The sequence below is a fragment of the Desarmillaria tabescens genome, assembly GCF_030435595.1.
Source record: "Desarmillaria tabescens strain CCBAS 213 chromosome Unknown EV420scaffold_59, whole genome shotgun sequence".
Classification (NCBI taxonomy): domain Eukaryota; kingdom Fungi; phylum Basidiomycota; class Agaricomycetes; order Agaricales; family Physalacriaceae; genus Desarmillaria; species Desarmillaria tabescens.
The window spans coordinates 246,415-264,656 of NW_026848358.1; the positions used below are offsets into that span (position 1 = coordinate 246,415).

General features: G+C 48.2%; 5 protein-coding genes across 5 annotated transcripts; 2 read left to right on the top strand and 3 right to left on the bottom strand.

Moving 5' to 3' along the window:
• Positions 1 to 100: 100 nt before the first annotated feature.
• Positions 101 to 2,692, bottom strand: EV420DRAFT_1340730 (nucleoporin protein Ndc1-Nup). Its single transcript, XM_060468929.1, has 6 exons — positions 2,241 to 2,692; positions 2,009 to 2,189; positions 1,833 to 1,959; positions 754 to 1,780; positions 442 to 693; positions 101 to 388 (listed from the first exon to the last, which is right to left on the bottom strand). Exons 1-6 carry the CDS (start codon positions 2,671 to 2,673, stop codon positions 273 to 275), a joined length of 2,136 nt encoding a protein of 711 aa, XP_060324720.1. The 5' UTR covers positions 2,674 to 2,692; the 3' UTR covers positions 101 to 272.
• Positions 2,693 to 2,769: 77 nt separating this feature from the next.
• EV420DRAFT_1485046 (uncharacterized protein) lies at positions 2,770 to 9,400 on the top strand (the record flags this gene model as incomplete). Its single annotated transcript, XM_060470156.1, has 21 exons — positions 2,770 to 3,143; positions 3,199 to 3,491; positions 3,543 to 3,624; positions 3,665 to 3,769; positions 3,820 to 3,873; positions 3,923 to 4,051; positions 4,104 to 4,283; positions 4,335 to 4,433; positions 4,475 to 4,841; positions 4,898 to 5,166; positions 5,392 to 5,411; positions 5,987 to 6,721; positions 6,975 to 7,053; positions 7,165 to 7,291; positions 7,434 to 7,538; positions 7,593 to 8,676; positions 8,869 to 8,951; positions 8,981 to 9,087; positions 9,130 to 9,171; positions 9,250 to 9,336; positions 9,364 to 9,400. 21 exons carry the CDS (start codon positions 2,770 to 2,772, stop codon positions 9,398 to 9,400), a joined length of 4,458 nt encoding a protein of 1,485 aa, XP_060324721.1.
• On the top strand, positions 9,266 to 10,109 carry EV420DRAFT_1030406 (uncharacterized protein). The gene has a single exon (XM_060465400.1). The coding sequence runs from the start codon at positions 9,404 to 9,406 to the stop codon at positions 10,022 to 10,024; it is 621 nt and encodes a 206-aa protein (XP_060324722.1). The 5' UTR covers positions 9,266 to 9,403; the 3' UTR covers positions 10,025 to 10,109.
• Positions 10,110 to 10,633: 524 nt separating this feature from the next.
• Positions 10,634 to 13,242, bottom strand: EV420DRAFT_1030404 (ferric reductase NAD binding domain-containing protein). The gene is made up of 12 exons (XM_060465399.1): positions 12,800 to 13,242; positions 12,625 to 12,744; positions 12,547 to 12,572; positions 12,429 to 12,497; positions 12,366 to 12,373; positions 12,172 to 12,315; positions 12,071 to 12,112; positions 11,477 to 12,018; positions 11,377 to 11,425; positions 11,263 to 11,327; positions 10,941 to 11,213; positions 10,634 to 10,892 (listed from the first exon to the last, which is right to left on the bottom strand). Exons 1-12 carry the CDS (start codon positions 13,176 to 13,178, stop codon positions 10,765 to 10,767), a joined length of 1,845 nt encoding a protein of 614 aa, XP_060324723.1. The 5' UTR covers positions 13,179 to 13,242; the 3' UTR covers positions 10,634 to 10,764.
• Positions 13,243 to 17,353: 4,111 nt separating this feature from the next.
• On the bottom strand, positions 17,354 to 18,242 carry EV420DRAFT_1030570 (Redoxin; the record flags this gene model as incomplete). Its single annotated transcript, XM_060465401.1, has 4 exons — positions 17,354 to 17,746; positions 17,802 to 17,939; positions 17,997 to 18,143; positions 18,193 to 18,242. Coding segments are annotated over 4 exons (395 nt in total), but the record flags the coding sequence as incomplete, so codon positions are not given.

Here is an 18,242-nt window from a genome sequence, read left to right on the forward strand (position 1 = left end):
CATGATGCTTGAGCAAATGTCTTGCATAAAGTGTGTGAACTTGGAAAGCAAAACATTCAATTCTACACCAGTCGCTTGGAGTAGTAAACGGAAACGATACCTGATGTTAGCACTTCTGATGATCTTCTTTGCACGAAAGTGAGTGAGTGATGCCTTGCGTCCTCTTGATGTACCATAGTCCCTGTACCTAGACTCGGGTAGCTATTTGTGGCGAATTGCTGATTGACGATGAACTAGAACTGCCTGCTGACAGAAGCAAAAATCGATCATGATTACTGATTATAATCTACAAACCCTTGCAGCTTGTTCGCAGTGCGCGGTGGGAACTTGAATGCATTCAATTTACCCCCAAACGTCCGTACAACACGCGCGATGCCATTCTTAAATCCTACATCCAATCCCCGTTAGTCCATACAACCAGCGTAAACTCACTACACTCACCATCACCGAGGTATCCTAGGGCCTCACTAGCTTTAGCCAACTCTATCCGAAGAACCTCGCGTTGCATTCTTTCTTTATCCGATAGGCCTTCCTCCTCTTCTGGTGGCGGAGGTCGCAGAGCATTCAGTTCAATCTGGTAATCTTCTATCGCTGACAAGAAGGAGAGCATCGCCTCAAGGATTTTGGGAATATCGCGCTGGACGACCCCGTATCGATCTTCTGTCAGGGACGAACACGTTAAACGTGATAGGACTAATAAAATCAAAAGACAAATCAGCATCCGGAATACTCCGAGAAGGAATGCCATCGTACCTTCGATGACAAGAAGATCAAGTTCACGCCTGGATAAGGATCCTTCCACGACCTTACTTATCCGCTCCCTCGTCCACCAATTCACCCATGCTCCAAATGCCTCCTGCACAGCAACAGGCGTGTACCGGTGAATGGCACTACCCAAAGATTTCCTGATATTCCCGAAATAATCCTTGGCTTCTTCTACGCTTTTCGTCACCTCTGTTGGAACGGGTAAAGCAGTACTCGCTGACTTAAACAAGTCCGGGATGTGTGCAGCTTCCGCACCCGCTTCGACTGCTTGCGCGAATGATCCGTCCGCACCAAGGGAATCAATGACGCTGCTGATGGGAGACGGTTTCGCTTGCTTGTAAATGAGCTGTTTGACTACAGATACTGGGGTGGATAGGAAGGGTGGTGGTTGTGGTTGCGCTGCAGTTGCTACTGCAAGAGGTGGTGGGATGGTTGGGGGCGCTCCTCTCCGCAAGAAATGCTGGTAATCTCTCCCGAGAACCAGAAGGCTCTCCCTGCATAGATGACTCCAGAGATTGGGGGAATACTTCTGATCTCCGAAGAGAGCTGTCCGACGAGCGCCTGCTGAAGGAGACAGGTCGGAAGATAGCTCGTTTAGTTCGGCAAATGCGAAATATTTGAGGATTATATCAGAGGAAGCCACTCCCGACACAAGGGTTACTGATGGGTCCGCTGTCATGTGTGATACGAGAATGGGCTGGCTGATAAAGGAATCAAATAGTAGTTCTGCGACCTCCCAGGTTGCCAAGGTTGAAAATGCCAGGAACCATGCTCTTATCAGAAGAGCGAAGTGTTGAATGGGCAAAAATATTGTCCAAGACCCCCGAAGGAAATGAGCTGTGAATGGCCGCAGGACAAGATGAAGCAGTGGTAGGCGGTAAAGCATGGGAAGCGTGAGCCGTGCAATAGCAAATATAGCGGCAGACGTGGGCACGGAAACGGATGCGAGGAGAGCTACTATGACCAGCGTCCGCAAGAAGTCGCCGAGCGTAACTGCAGATTTTGGGGTCTGATTCTGCAGAATACTTCAGCCATACAGTTCATGAATAGAAAAATAGGATGCTTACAAAAGAGGAGGGCCATCGAAAGACAAAACGATCCATCATGATGTTTCGGAGTATAGAACAGCATGCAACAATAACCTGAGATGTTAAAAGAAACACCAGCCGACCATTCAAATAATATGGGTGCTTCCTGGTCCAGTCAGACACGAAAATAGTGAACATACGCATCACCCGCTCACTTTGATTTGACAAATACTGACAGTCGGGGGTCATTCGATTTGGACATTCGAGCCATCGATACATGGAGAAGTGTCGCAATGATTGCAGAGGAAAGATAAACCAAGAATGCGCTTCTAGTGCCCTGTTTTGCCAGAGCATTCTGCAATGTTTTTAAAGGAGTCTTTGACGTTGAGTGATAACCTAAGGAAAACTGAATCAACAGATAAATTCGGTGAGAGCGCGTCGACGGACCTGTAAGATGCCTTTTTCTTAGCACCACGATAGGTAAGGCTACCGCTACCCAACACACGTATGCCATCATTGACGTCGACGGCGTCACCGGAACCATTGCCACCCCGCCAATCCCCAGTTCCTCAATACCACCAAGGCACCATATTGTCCATGCCACCGTCTGGACCCAACAAAATGCGATAGAGCCCAAAAAAATCCTCCAAAGAAGCCGTTGACGAAGGACGGCTTTGATAAGCGGCTCATACGCTGCAGATGCAGGAGGTACGGAAGGAGATGACTTGACTGCGAGGGTGGAGGGTATCGCTCGCAGTGGCAAGGGCGTTTTGGGCTGTTGCTGGGGAGCAGAAGGGGAGGAAACGCTCGATTTTATTAATGGCGACGTCGGTAGCCTTGAGTTCGTCACTGGTGTCAGTGGCCGCCGCATCGTGGTCATGGTGGCGGTACAAGGTTAGGATTGTATGTTGATCGTGACGCGTGCCGGCTCCCACGTTTCTTCGACTCTTACTACCATCACCCCCGACGGCCTCGCATGGACGGCGCGACTTTCTCCAGCGCGCACATGCGAGAGCGCGACAAGGTCCTCAATGAGAAGCACCGTAAAGAAATTGCGGCACACGAGGCCAAGTATGACCGACTCAAGCATTCAGCTGAGGACACGCTGAACCGTCTCAGCGACGTAACGAACAGGACAGGGCACCTCGTCAGGGCCCTTGGATTTAGCGACTTGCAGGAGGCATTGTTCGTAGTCGACAACGCTGAGCATGGCACGAAGTACAGTGATGCGTTAACTCGGATAGAGGATCTAGAAAAGGCGCTCCGTCGTACGACAGACGAAAGGGACCATTTACAGACTCAGCTGGATGATGTTGTAAGGCAGAGAAACCAACTCTTGGAGAAGACAAAGTATGTTTTATCCTAACTGTCTGGCAATTATAGCCAGAAAATATATTTCCGATAGGGACCTTCCAGCATCCTCTTCGCCATCAACACGTCTACTAGCGGCCCAGCTGAAGGCGCTTCAGTCGCGATACGATGAACTCTTGGACAAGAAACAACGCGCCGCCGCAATATACAAACGAGACTACACTAAATGGCGCGACTTCAAGGCATTCCTGTTTGATACAGAATGCAAGGCAAAATCCAAGATAGAGGCGGAAAAGGACAACGAGTTTCGACGGAATATTTTTATGCGATTGGCTGACAATGGGAAGATGTGGGAGCAGATAGGGCCATTGCTCTATGCGGACGACGGTGAGCATGATAATCTAATATGTGGGAATATTTTCACTTATCCTCAAGTAGCTTCGTACCCATACGAGGATAAGAACTTGTATCGACAAAACAAAGAGAATGAACCTGAATTCACACCAACGCCGATACCCACGTATGCGCCTATTGGTTGACATGTTGATACATTATAACAGTCACCGCAGGACGATTTTCCCACCAAACACTTCTGAACGACCTGGAACTCCAAATTCGGCATCGCTTCCAGTTGGTCCCTCGAAAACCACGACTTCATTGCCGCAGTAGGTGACTAATGAATGTATCGCTTCAATAACACTTAATGGTCCCTTAGATTATTCAGCCCAAAGCCCAATGGCTCCAGCCTTGCGCCAGTGCCTATAACTACGTATGGGCCTACCGGTTGACATGTTGATACCCTATAACAGTTACCATAGGGCAATTTTCCCGCCAACTCCTTCCAAGCGACCTGGAACTCCAAGTTCACCGTCACCGCTTCCATCAGCCTCTCTCATCAATGGAGTGACTTCAGCCGGTCCTTCGAAGACCACAATTCCATCACCGCTGTAAGTCATGCCGGCCTACATATTGTTTCCATCACGCTTACTGGTTCATTAGATTATTCAGCCCCAAGGCTAACGGCTCCATTCTTGTTCCAAGTTCATCAGACACGGAAGAGGACTCTCTTGGTATTCTTGCTCCTTGCATCTCTCGTCTTGTCATCTCTGACGAGTCGTTCTGTTCTAGTCGGGGAATCAAGCCCGACCCCGCAGTCCAAAGTGCTCTTTCAAGGTCAAGGTACGATCAACCATACAATTCATTTTTAAAACGCTCAGGCTGCGTCTCTAGCCCCGTTGACATCACCGTCGGCGCGGCTTTCCAATGTCCCAAACTTGGATATCAAGCGACGCGGACCTCGCTCTACACTCGTCCTCTTATCAAAGCAATGTACGCCGACGGGATCGGAATTCTACATACAAAGCTGACAGTATCTTAGCCCCATCGACACCGACGAAACCGAAGACTACCTCGGTGCCACCGCGGAAAGTTCGCCGCCTCAGTCACGAACATGACAGTCCTCACTCCACGCCATCTGCACCACAAGGAAAAGGCAAAGAGAAGGAGAAAGCCGCGTCATCTGTATCCGCGGCGCGTAACGCCAAACAGACGAACGACTATTCAGCGTTCAAGGGTCGTGGACGATACGCAAAAGATTCGAAAGAGAAGACGATCAACGAAACCTTTGCCATCGATCCAAACCGGAACAACGGACTCGACTTCCAGTTTGATGCTGTTGTCCGCAACAAGGGCGAGCGACGAAAACTTCATGCTGGAGATTGCGAGTGTTGTCGTGACGTTCGTATTTTTCTTTTCTTTTGAAACGTGCTCCTCATCAGTGCTTCCTCACATAGTACTACGAAGGTGTCGGGCCTCTTCCGAAACGTTTGAAGCAGCCGCTGTGGCGGTCACCAAAGAAGAACGCTACGCCTTCTCCTGTGCGTAGGAAGAAGGGAATATCGCGACATCGGTATAATTGGGCGCAGGGTGGGACGCCGCCGGGGTATTGGGATATTGGGTTCCCGGATACCCAAGAAACGGAGAATATCAATGAGAGGGCGAAGGAGATGCATGAGAAGAAGAGGAGGGAGATTGAGGCCGAGGCTATGCGTGGAGATGGAAGGTATGTTAGAAGGAAGTGACAGATTTGGTTCTCAGTACATTACTTTTCCGGATGTCATACGCAATTGTATAGTAAATAGCAAGGCACTGTTTCATTACCTTATGGTCCCCCTTTAATATTTTTACAACGCTAGGCTGCTAAGGGGTGCGAAGTACGGATGTGCCTTGCATCGTTACGGATACGACGTAACAATACGGTCATAGAGCGTACAAAACATGTCCCTAGTTTCACGGTGACAACGAATAGTATGTGTCGGGTCTAAGTGTGAGTACGGTCTACTCCATTAGTAAGGTACATGTACTGATATCAATGATATTATTTAAATGGTCCCTTAAAGTAGGATAAAGAAGTTGTTCACCTACACCATTCCCTGTCTTTTTCTGATACGTACGCATGAGCAAACAGGGTGCCAAGCTCCTCGGAATCACAAGCGCCCCAGTCGATAACTCCGGCACTCTCTCCGTATCTGCGAATTTGAACTACCATATACCATGTATTACGGGGCCCCACTCGAGGAGCATCTCTACCTAAGTGTCTCCACCGCCTCAATCCTTCCTGACTCTATTGACGGCAATATGGTGGAATATCTTACAAACAAGATCGTTCGCAACGATCCTCCGACATTCGTGCAAATTCCTCAGGAAACTTATCTATCAATAGAAAATCTAATTTCTGAAGCGATCGGCCTGTGATCGATGCGTCATAACTCATGACCGTTCTTTATCCTTTCTTATTTTCGAACCACCATCATTCACTATGAAGCACAAGAGAACATTTTCTAATCCTTTCACGCCCGTTCGCAAACTATTCTTCAGGCTAGATTTGTTTAAACCCTCTTCTGTGGCTCTCGAAGGACACGGCTCTAGCGAAGTTAACCCTCTCGTCGACACACAGCCCAAATTCGAACATCCGTATTCTATGTCAACGCCAGGGAATATCGCCCTACAGAATGAAGACGCCTGTGAAGATGCCATCGTAATTACCACTCTTGACACCGTTCCCTTCTGCTGTCACGAAGATCTTCTCACCATGTCGCGTCCCCAACTGGTTCAGGTTGCTACCACGCTCAACGCTAGACTTCCCGCCTTGCTTCGTATTGATGTAAACCTCAACCGCTCCGATAGCTTCATCCGAAATTCCATCGAAGTCATCGTCGGTCTACGTAGAGATGCTCCTCCTGCTCCGAAAGCCGTAAGAATGCGGTCAGGTGAATTACGGATGGAGGACGACGAAGAGAGATCAGGAAACTGTACCCCGCCTACAAGTCCATTGGCTCGCCTTTCAGCACAAGGGACGCCAAGGCTAACGAGACTGGAAGAAGAGGATGAGGAAGAGAAAGATAAACCGTCGAAGAGGCGCAGGGTAACATATAGCGCTACAACACCGACTCCGCTTCCTCGTGCTCTGCGTAGCTATTCACAACGTGTTTCGCAAGCATCGCCGACTCCTACTCGTATCCTTCGTTCGCAGAGCCAGAAACTACAGGAAAGGATGGATAACATGCAAATCGACACTCGTTTCGTGACCACTACCAGACCAAGATATGGCAAGCGCCGTACGACCAGATTGTCGACTCCTACGAAATTTCAGCGGGAGGCCATTTTCGCCATGACCCCAATTCATCGCTTCACGGCTACAACCTCGGAAAATGAAAGCACTGATGAGCTTGGCAAGAGATGGAAAAGGGCATTTAGATACTCTTGGGGATAGCGGGAATTTGGATTTTGATACAGCCATGTCCTGAGCGATGCATACTGTCATCATTTTTTCGCATCACGGTCAGCCCCGGTGAAAGTTGTGTTGTATAGTACAGAACTCTGGCTACGAGATCTATATCCTCTCAATTTCCCGCTACACACGACCGACGAGGTTACCGTTTGAGGAGCAGTAGATCGAAAACAATCTGAGAGAGTCAGAAAGTGACACTCACTGCAAAAAGGGCCTCTGGCTCCTGCAGTGCAATAGTCAACCAAAGTGAACGAGAACGGGACCGGCTAGCTCGGATGAAAGCGCCGAAGGGACCACATGGCCCAACGGTCCGATGCCGCGGGCCGGCCAGAAACTGAACTTCACAGACGAAAAAAAGGGACAGAGGGGGAAGAAGGATGTTGGGGGAGCACAAAATGTGAGTTCATGGTATGGCACAAGATGAGGGTGATGAGGAATGTTCTCACCGGTCCTGTCCACAGAGGAGGAAAAAAGGAAGGAAAAACAAAAACAAAACGGCCGATCATGAAAATTGGACTCAGTTTAAACTCCGTCCACAGCTTTGCAGGGGCGACCCCAGCCAGTATTATATTAATATGCCACCAATTCGCCCCCACCGTAAAACACGAAATGGATGCAAAACATGCAAACAACGCAAAGTCAAGGTATGTGTTTATTGTGTCAGCATTTCTATAATTAACTCAGATATTGAAATGAAGTGCGATGAAGAATTTCCTATTTGCAAGAACTGTACCAGGAGATGCATAGAATGTGTCTGGATCGATACCCCACCGTATCACTCGCTGGTACCAGCGACATCTCCCCGTACTCCATCAAGTTCCCCTGAAACTTCCCCTTCCACAATAACTGGCACAACAGGTTCATTCGACCTACTGACTCTCGAGCTAATTCACCGCTATTCTACCACTACTTCTCACACACTTGCTTCTGATCCTGTTACATCCAATGTTTGGACTACCATCGTTCCCAAACTCGTGTTCGATCCTAGAAACCAATGTCTCCTTTACGCTGTTCTCGCCGTGTCCGCGCTTCACGTTTACCATACTGATCCCACGGCAGATCGGTACGCCGTAGCCGCGAGCACTTACCACTGGCAAGCCAAGATGGGGCTACACAAGGCAGAGACGGACGGGGAGACGGATATTGGTGCTATTTTTATCACCTTGTCCCTTCTCGCGATGTACGAGTTCGCTACATCCTCCATCGTCTCCTTATCCATGAGCGGCTGGCATATCACAGTCCGTAATATCACTTGCGAGGTTGCAAAAATCTGGCCACAGCTCCGAGAAGGTGTTCTGCGCCCGGCGTTACTCGTAAAAGCGCCAACAACCATATCTACACCGCTGGAGGAATCCTTTTCATCATCCTTGTCGACACTTCTGAGCACAGCGCACTCGTCACCAGACCTTGAGGAGCTACACGACGTATCGGTGTATGCTGCGTATAAGGAATCAATACGAATTCTCGAGATATCATGCAAAGCCTCATCTGAGAATTGGAACGCAGTGGCTTTCTGGTGGACAATGGCACCTAAGAGGTTCTTTCGCCTACTAGCAGAGGGGAAGCCACGTGCATTGATTATCTTGGCGCATTTCTGTGTCATGATGAAGCGGGTGGCGAAGGATGGCCCGTGGTGGGCGAGGAAACAGTGGGGCATCGAAGCAGCGAGAATTCTCTCTGCGCTCGACACGCAATGGATGCCGTGGCTGGGATGGCTCTTGAGCCAGTTGGATGAAGATCACGCCTTTGACTATGCAGATACGGATTTCATGCATTGGTTAAGTGAGGTGGCATCATTGCTGAATGCTTCTTAACCCGGGTCTCATGAGGAATTATACCACTGATAAATATGAATTTTTAAGTACGGACAGCAGCTGCGAGCCTAATAGACGTGTAAATTATTTAATGTCCTCTTTGTGAATCAGAATCAGATTGTGTTGTAATTGTGGCCGTGAGATTGACAACTACGTATAGGCTTGAGCACTGGAGGTCAAGAATCAAAAGTAATCTTTCAAAGGATCGACCATACCAAGTTTTCCCAAACGTACGATTTTGGAGTAAGTAGTCGGGTCATCAACTGGCACAGGATTTTCTGGCCTTTGCCGCCACATCTCTCAGGCCACTGCGTACCCGCCAAGCCTCTCTCGTACACATTGAAGAAATTTTTATCTCCTTGAAGTCCCAAGCGTCCCAGTTAGTAATGCTGAATGATGAATCCTGATCTTCTTTCCGTAGTCGCCAAGTCGGGGCTATGCGTTATCAAGCTCCGCAGGAGAAGTATCTTGGCTCAATGATAACATAATTATTAACTATCTCCACTGCCTCAAACCTTCCTGACTCTATTGGTGGCAACAGCTCGAAGTTCAATCAACGAATCAAGAAATGGAAGCGTTTACCAAGACCTCCAAAATTTGCGGGAATTCCTTGGTTTCTGATGGAAAAGTACTGAATGAATATATAAATAACCAGGTGGCTCTTCAAGTTCCGCAGCCCGGTGAAGCTGTGATCGATGCGTCATAAATCCATGATCGTTCTTTTTCCTTTCTTGTTTTTCGAACCACCATCATCCACTACGAAGCACAGGAGAACATTCTTTAATCCTTTCACACCTGTCCGCAAACTATTCTTCAGGCTAGATTTATATAGATCCTCTTCTGTGGCTCTCGAAAAACATCATTCTAGAGATGCTGACCCTGCTTTTGACATACCGCCCGCTCAACGTGATTTTAGGAATCCACATTCTACGTTAACGCCAGGAAATATCGCCCTACAGAACGAAGACGCCTGTGAAGATGCTATCGTAATTACCACTCTTGACACCGTTCCCTTCTGCTGTCACGAAGATCTTCTCACCACGTCGCGTCCCCAACTGGCTCAGGTTGCTACCACACTCAATGCCAGACTTCCCCCTTTGCTTCGTATTGATGTAAACCTGAACCGCTCTAACAGTTTCATCCGGAATTCCATCGAAGTCATTGTGGGTTTACGCAGAGATGCCCCTCCTGCTCCGAAAACTGTGAGAATGCGGTCAGGTGAATTACCAATGGAGGACGGCGAAGAGAGATCAGGAAACTGTAGCTGCCTGCAAGCCCATTGGCTCGCCTCTCCGCACGAGGGACACCAAGGCTGACGAGGAAGAGAAAGATAGACCATCGAAGAGGCGTAGGGTAACATATAGCGCTACAACACCGACTCCGCTTCCTCGTGCTCTACGTAGCTATTCACAACGTGTCTCGCAAGCATCGCCGGCTCCTCCTCGTGTCGTTCGTTCGTTCGCAGAGCCAGAAACTGCAGGAAAGGATGGATAACATGCAGATCGATACTCGTTTTGTCACGATTACCAGACCGAATGGCAAGCGCCGCACGAACAAACGGGAGGCCATCTCCGCCATGACCCCAATTCATCGCTTCACATCTATTGCATTGGGTCACGAATTTGGTAGAGAACACCCATTTGAAAACGGAAGCCTAACTGGGGGCGGAAACCTGTGTTTGGGTACTCTTGGATATGATGAAGATTTGGATTCGGATATGGTCATGTCATGGGCAGTGCATATGATTCCAGATGATTCCCGATGTAATATGTTGTTTGCTTACAATTGTTATTGATTTCCGCAGTGATTTTCACCCCACATCAATCTCCTCAGGTCTAGACCTTCCAATAACCTTCCGAAGATCACTGTCCTGAAGACTGAGATTTTGCTCTTGGCAGCGGTCTTTCCAAACTGTTCCGCACCGAAGGTGCCGGAGACTCGCACAGTTCCAACCCGCGATAAGTACGCTAAATGAGAATCAAGATACAAAAGACATGCCAGTCGTCTATAACTAGATATACAATCTATCGATAAGAAAATGAATCCAACGTGGTCTCTAAGCATAACCAAAGGACTCCACATGCAGCGTTACACTTGCACCGCCTCTCAGAACGGTAGCTGCATTTCGTAGCGGGAACTGAAGAGCCGATCTGCATGATTGGGCAACGGCCCTCGAACCGCACACTGAATTTATTTTTAGTACAGAGGTAGAGATAGAGAATGCAAACGCACCCGTAACAGACATACGACCGCCCCTGGTCGCCTCTGCTTGTTCGGGTAGCAGTTGCGAGATATCTGGACGCCCCTGATATACGTTCACCGAGTCAAGACCAAGGAATGACGGTGGCCCATTACGTGACGCAGTGTCGGAATCAACAGATGTAGTATCCCATTGAACAGACTCGGGAGAACCGCCAGTGACGTAGATGCGTATGTCCACATTCATTGATGGAGGTACCCGAAGTAACGCGTTAGAAATTGCATTTGATATCCAGCACACATGGGCTAAACGGAAATAAGCACCAAGTGGATAGAATCACAGAAACGGACGTACTCGTATCTCTGATTGCCCAGATAAACACCGCTTTGGTGCATATGCTCTTTCCATCGCGGACACGCCTAATGTAGAAAGATTAGTTAGATATTAAGAACCAGTTACGACACTTACTCTATGGTGTCCAGTAGCAACGGAAGCGTGTACGAGACTCCAGTACCACCTAAAAGCAATAAGTCAGGGATGGATACATATTCGGATTGGATACGCTTACCGGCGACGAAAACAGAGGTATTGAATGAGCTGAGATCCGGCGAAGGACCATACGGTCCGTCAACAAAGACCTTTACGGTCCCTTTATCCGTTCCGATAGTGGCCAATCGATGGGTGAAGCCCTCCCTAACGTTCACCAGGAACACTAGCTCCTTCCAGTATTTCTCTCCTCCAGGGGTAAAAGATTTAGACGACGATTTAGCAAGTACGGAATCAGACCCCTTCTCAACATCGGTAGATTTCTCGGTGGAGTCGTAACTGGAATCATAGCTAGCAATCGTGAAAGGATGGGCTTCGAATGGCAAGCGAGAAACTCCTGGCGTGATAAGGTAGGCGGTTTGGCCCGGACGCCAGTGGAAGTGAGGGGGCCGCTTCAGAGTCAAGCGAACAAAGTGCTCGGATAGACGTTCCACGCTAGCATCGAAAGTACCATGTCCAGCCTTGAACCCAAAGTAGGAATGATTGAAAACAACAACACGGAGCATTCGTATGACGCGATCAAGGCCCCATATAATAAAGGAGGGCCATACGTAGGAGTCGAATCTATGACTCAATAAATAACACTGGTCAACAACATCGGAAGTAGAGGGCGTACTCGAAATTCTTGCTATGGTAGTACCCTCCGATGAGAAAGATCCTAAGGGGAAAAAAAAACATTAACATAACAGAAGCACCAAAGAGGAAACGGGCATTTACAAGACCATAAGGAAATGGGCGTAAAAGAAAAACTCATATGCTCCTGCCCTAACAGGCCGCAAAGACACCAAGATCAAAAGAGAGAAAGCGGAGATGGCCACCAACGCCATTCGGACCCAGAGGAGTTCGTACTTGCCCTCCACACTGTGACATATTCAGCCGCATAGTTCAAAAGGCTCCTGACGAAGACTGACCGCTGAAACTGCATAGAAAATTTGTATCAGCGATTTGCTCCAAGTATAGAGAATACTACCAACCTTGTACCCGCCGTGAATCCAAAGCATTATGAAGCAAACCCTGGCCGCCATGCGATGGATATAGTTGAGCTACAACATGATCAGCACGAATGTTAATGGAGGGAGCAATGGCGCGAACTTTGTCATAACTGACACCCGTGATTACTGTGTGGAGACATGAGTAATGAACTGAGCCCGTTGGGGTAAGGACACGTACATGATACAATATTATTCTTCGTTCCAAGCGCAGTCACCAGTGGAAATTGGGATGTAGCAAGACTCCCGGCCCGGCCGGCAAGGTAGGTGGCACTGAACTTGGCACCAGCAACGGTTGTGCCTAAGAGAACAAGGCAAGTCACTGATCTGTGGAAGAAAAAGGGAAGAGTTCTTACTGTTAATGAACTCCCAAGTGAAAAGCGCGACGATATAAGCGCAGGTGAGGAAAACCTCGGCCAGGTTCAACGTATATGACCCAACGCCAATGTGAACACGGAATGAAAGGACGCGCCAGTAGTTGACCAAGGCTAATGGCAACCTACTAAGCTGGATCTTGTTGCTCTCCGTCGTGAGCGGTGCATTTTTGGAGCGAACCTGGTATTTCCCAACGACGAACGACGTCAATTGACAAACGGCGACGAATGCGATGAAGCATGACACCAGCCACCACAGCTGATGAGGGTACTCATCGGCGTAGTAGGCTCGCCATTTGTTGTCTTCTTCTCCATAGGCTCTCTTGGAGATGGCGATGGAAGTAGCAGAGACAGCGTCCATGGCAGGGAAACCGAATGAAGGGGGAAACTCTTGGGGGATCTGACAGACAGAGAACTTTCGTATTTAAAGATTTGGCTTATCGCTGACCTAAACTCTTGGAAGCGACGCCATAACACACGAGGTGAGCCAAAGAATTGACTCCGGTCAGGCGGACTTCCAGATATGTCGCTCCCAAGGTTAAACCAGAAAGGAACCTAGATGCGGAAAATCTATGTCTCTTCCATGTAGCAGAAATAGCCAAACCGAAACTTTTTTTCGCATGCCCTCGGTGAAGCACCGGGACACACACGATGGCTACCTCGCGAGCAGACCAGATCTGGAAAGGTGCCTCAGGTTCATGAATGAGATTAAAATTGAAAGACAAATCACGGACCTGCACAAGTTCATATCGAGTCAATAGAAGCATATGGGAGAAGCACAAGCGAGTTTTTGACCAACATGGATCGATCGAAGTGATGGTATATACTTACTCGGGTGTGACCCTATTCGCAAAACCAATTAAACGCCACATGACCTTTCCAGGAGTTTTTTACTCACAGCTCACTACCCGTGATAGTCCCAACCGCACAATGCAGAAGAGGTCTAGTATCTGGCTCATGTGCAATTGTCACTTCGGTGAGGCTTATCATGATGCAGTTAATTAAAATCTTGGAGGATAACAAGCAGAGAAACATCGCGCAACGGTGTACGCTGTTTGCGTCATTCTCGTATTCTGGATACTGGTTTGTCCTTACGGAACACGACTATGGACGGAAAAAGGTCGATAATGATCGCTGTAGGTACTTACATAGCCAGGAACTGATTGTTACGAGCCACGGGGAATCTTTACGCGAGGACTCCGTAGTTGACGCGTAAGTATTTGAAGTGACGACTTCGGCTATACCAGTTCTGGGGCGACTCGGTGCCGATGGAGATCGAAACACAGGGTACTGCTACTGCATTGCAACGTATGGTGAAATGGTCGGTATCTATACCATTCAAAGGTTCGGTGCACCCACGACCGTCCTTACGTGCAATGCTGGCAATGCTGAGATTTTCACCCATCGGTATTTCTTGCGCATGCTGTTGTTTCGCGGGTGTTCGTCGGTATCCACGAAATAAAATTTGCATACTGCCACCGCCGTCGCATTACAATAGATGTGACTTCAAATTGTTGACCTGAAGGGAGGGAGATGGATTTTTGGTCGCGGCCTACCGGAGAGGATCCACATGCCTGTAAAGCCTGTAAAAATACCATCAAAGGGCGATATTTGGGCCGCGCGTGGACGCGATAAAGCGGTCCTTCACCAGCAGGCTGCTATACGGGTTCAGATGAACATGTCGGGGGCACATGAGTGAGATGCTCGCTATCTAATCAGATGAAGTTCATCAGTTAAGGTAGGGCTCTGCCCTGCCCTAAGTATAGGCTCGCGGGTGTACTATGTAGCAATACTGTTCAATTCCGTCCTGACATTGACAAGGCTTCTGCGGCAATAGTCGACAGAGCATCAATTCGAGACCGTCTCTTCACATTATGAAGTTTGGATGGCGGATCCATCCTTCAAATTGGCGTGTCGGTACAATGCCTAATTAGAGGTTCAGCAGGGTTCAGCCTTCCATCAGACTGCGGCATTCAAGTACTTTGAGACATAACATACCGAGCACTCGTGCTTTTTCGGCGGCCGAGAAACCTTTCAGCAGCAAATAGATCTCAGATAGCACTACCTGGTGAGCTGAGGACGATTGTGGAGGTGAGGGCTTATGTCAGTAACGTTATCCTTATGAAAATGAAAGAATTACGGACTAATAGTACAAGGTAAGTGCTGCGCATTAGCAGGTTCCGTGCGTGCGAGTAGTGGTTGTCTTGCCGATTGGCTTGAGCCACTTACAATGGACGGCTGCTAAAGGCAGGAAACGTATAAGGTCCCCATCCGCCACCGACAGGGACAAAATACCTTCATATTGGTGCCCCTGGTAACATGCCTACTTTCACATTTTCGGCGGTTCCCTTGCGTAGTCAAGGGAAAGAAGACGGATGATACAAAAACTGTCATTTCTTAGCAACGGGAATATACTCGAGGCACTTGTCTGCGTGTCGATCGTTATCTGCAACGTTAACACTGATCATCCTCATCCTCGACGGAAAAAGAAGACATGCAACTCACCAGAGTACCGGTCAGAGATGCCTTTTGTGTGTTTGTCAGACCTTGTATGAGAAGGGACTTGTGACGTCCTTCACTTGTACAGCATTGAGTTGTCTGTCAACCAGCATTGAGCGACTCGAGTCCTGCGAGAAACTATGGTCGTTGTGATGACGTTTCACAGCGCTCTCCATGAACGTCAGAGTAATACCCCATTAGATAAGTATAGTACCACACGAAATGAATAAAGAAACTGGGGTTGGGCCTGGACAACGTCATTAAGCACTTCCATCCAATTATATTTCGAAGGACAATAGATAGAAGTTTAAGACGAGAATAGCTGCTGCGCTCGGGAGTCAAGTAGGTGGCGAGACAGATGATGATGCACTTAGTGGGTCGATGAACTAGAAACCGTCCTAATCTCTCGGAAACTTGCGGATCTCGGCCCAGCTTGTGGGTGTCGGTAGGCGCCAAGTCGCCTCGGCGCCATAGAGGGTGACCGTACATAAGATCGGCACCGCTAATTCTGCAGGGAGGTGTTGAAATTCGGAATCATCGTGATGGCACGTACAACACACTCCGTAAGAAGACAAAAACTAACGATGGTCGGAGCCGCTTACAGATACGAAAACTTGTATTATCGAGGCATAGTCACTGCTGCTGGCTTGGCTGTAGGACGATCATCCTTACCAAATGCATCTCTACCAGTCTCGGTATGTTCAGAGCAGCCGACGGTCCGGTCGCCAATTGGGTCCTGGCATCTATTAGAGCTATGTGGTTTGTGGATGAGGATACACATGCCCTGTGAAGATTGATAATCAACAAGAAGCGTATCAAACAAAGAGAGTGAGACCGAACAAATCAGATTCACGGGGGTGGGCAGAGTAGCGTAAACGAGAGATTATACGCTTACGTTCGGTAAGAATATATCTAGAAGTGAAGCGAAACTTACAAGTCACCGGGTCTCTTCAGCTGCTATGTTGGAAACGACATCGTCTTGCCAATGTCTAGAAAAAGCTGAAGGAGAAGATCAGAACAATCCCCAAAAGAGAGTCTTCGATATAAACAAAATTAGTAGTCTCCCCAGCTCAGAAGGCTGGCTTTGACATCCAAGAGCACAATGCACGGAGGTAAACCGCAAACCGAAGAAGAGGTCTTACCAAAATAAACTTATCGACCACCCTAGTACTACTTGACGGGCAGCTTGTACTAGTCATTCGGAAGGCTTGAGAAGCCAAGATCTATTGAAGGGCCGACAAGGGTTCTTGCATCACCCGTCACCATAGACTAATTCTAATTCCGCACGGATTTGGGGCTTGCATATGCACATTGGGTCAAAGGAGAAGGATACGTCGCTTGCCAGTGCCATAAACATGATAGATACAGTATCTACAAGAAATCCTGAAAAAGATTAGATTGACAGTAACAAGACGGAAGAGCTTAGATACGTCGTGGACAGCTTGCTGCTGCGAGTAAGATATTGTATGTACATCGTGGTTGCTCTTGGTGTTCTTGGTGGTCGAGGAAAGATGTTGAAAGTAGGCCCGTTGAAAGCAGCAGCGGGGGTCACAGTCACAGTCACGATTTCCCGGAATCCTCGGCCCGACTGGGAACTGCCACCCCTGTGCGACCCACCAGCATCCGACCAACTTTTTGACTCAGCCAGTAGACTCTTCACCCCACTCAAGAGTAATAAAAAGCCAGATCAAGTGACAGTTTCATGTCTTCTCTTCGTTGTTGATTGCCGGCCATGTTTAGGCTATGTATATTCGTTATGTAGGAGAGGCTTGCATTAGGATCTGCTAAATTTACGCATTGGAACACAGGTATACTACTGTATAGTATCTTCAGCTTTGCTACAGGAAGAATGAAAACATAGACCGATGGAAAGATATTTGACATCTTCCTGTAACAGCGTACGTGTTACGAAACTGATATTTATAACTTTAAGCTTCGAGCAACGTTGGGATCTGGACATTGACCTAGTATTCCTTCGGAGACGTGAGTCAGCGGGGCGCGTTATTATTGCCTCCGCAGTCAGCAAAGGCTCCACCCGCGCCTAAAATATGGTCCCTGATAATCCAAGTGCTTCTATCAGCGTGTACTATGCAAAACAGGTTTAATGACCCAAGTCTTGATAAGATCTAATGCGTACCAACGGTTGTGTGGCTGCACCTGCTCTGCTCGTTGCTTGACCTGAGCTGCTGAATGATTCGAAGTCTATCGAACGTTCATGCTCTTCACCGCATCTGTCCTTATTCCGAGCGAAATGTTGTTAGGGCTTGGCTTTACTGCGATCATGGCGCGGGTCAAGTGGTCAAGAACACATCTTGCGTTGATGATACAAAGCAGTATTACAAATTTATGGCTTTTCTGATGATTTATGGTTCAGAGTTTGGACAGAACAGCATCGGCTCCAGAAACGGTGACTCCCTTAGCAGGCTCGAGCTATATATACAGATAACATCAATCAGTAGAACTGATGGCATGTGCCATGTCGTACCTCTACATATTTCACCACGAGATCGTCGATGATCATGGCGTAGCGGGCGGTACGGGTACCAAAACCAACTGCGGAGAGATCCACAGAGAGTCCCATGCTTTCAGACCATTTTGCATCTGTATCAGAAAGCATCAACAACTATAAGAATTCTTTAGTTAAACTGCGGGAAACGTGGAAGTTGGGAAGCAACTGTACTTTGTCTTGAACACCTTCGAATCTTCCCCATCCGCTCAGAACGAAAGCGTCATTCGCAGCGACGACGGCGATAGCATCAACGCCTTTCGCCTTGAACTCATCGTACTTCTCGATGTACGGGGGAAGATGATTCGCATGGCATGTAGGCTGATTCGAAACGTCAGAAATGTACATAATTCGGAAGCAAATAGCGCACAGTGAAGGCTCCTGGAACAGAAAAAAGTACAATCTTCTTTCCCTTCCACG

Excerpts from the sequence above, each read along its gene's own strand:
- EV420DRAFT_1340730 (XM_060468929.1), bottom strand. The coding sequence starts at position 2,673 with ATGACCACGATGCGGCGGCCACTGACACCAGTGACGAACTCAAGGCTA. Across the intron at positions 1,960-2,008 it reads TCAGTATTTGTCAAATCAAA|GAAGCACCCATATTATTTGA; the intron begins GTGAGCGGGTGA and ends TGACTGGACCAG. Across the intron at positions 1,781-1,832 it reads TTCGATGGCCCTCCTCTTTT|AATCAGACCCCAAAATCTGC; the intron begins GTAAGCATCCTA and ends AGTATTCTGCAG.
- EV420DRAFT_1030404 (XM_060465399.1), bottom strand. The coding sequence starts at position 13,178 with ATGGACGCTGTCTCTGCTACTTCCATCGCCATCTCCAAGAGAGCCTAT. Across the intron at positions 11,328-11,376 it reads TTGCTACTGGACACCATAGA|GCGTGTCCGCGATGGAAAGA; the intron begins GTAAGTGTCGTA and ends TTTCTACATTAG. Across the intron at positions 10,893-10,940 it reads CGGTCGTATGTCTGTTACGG|TGTGCGGTTCGAGGGCCGTT; the intron begins GTGCGTTTGCAT and ends AAATAAATTCAG.
- EV420DRAFT_1030406 (XM_060465400.1), top strand. The coding sequence starts at position 9,404 with ATGCGTCATAAATCCATGATCGTTCTTTTTCCTTTCTTGTTTTTCGAA.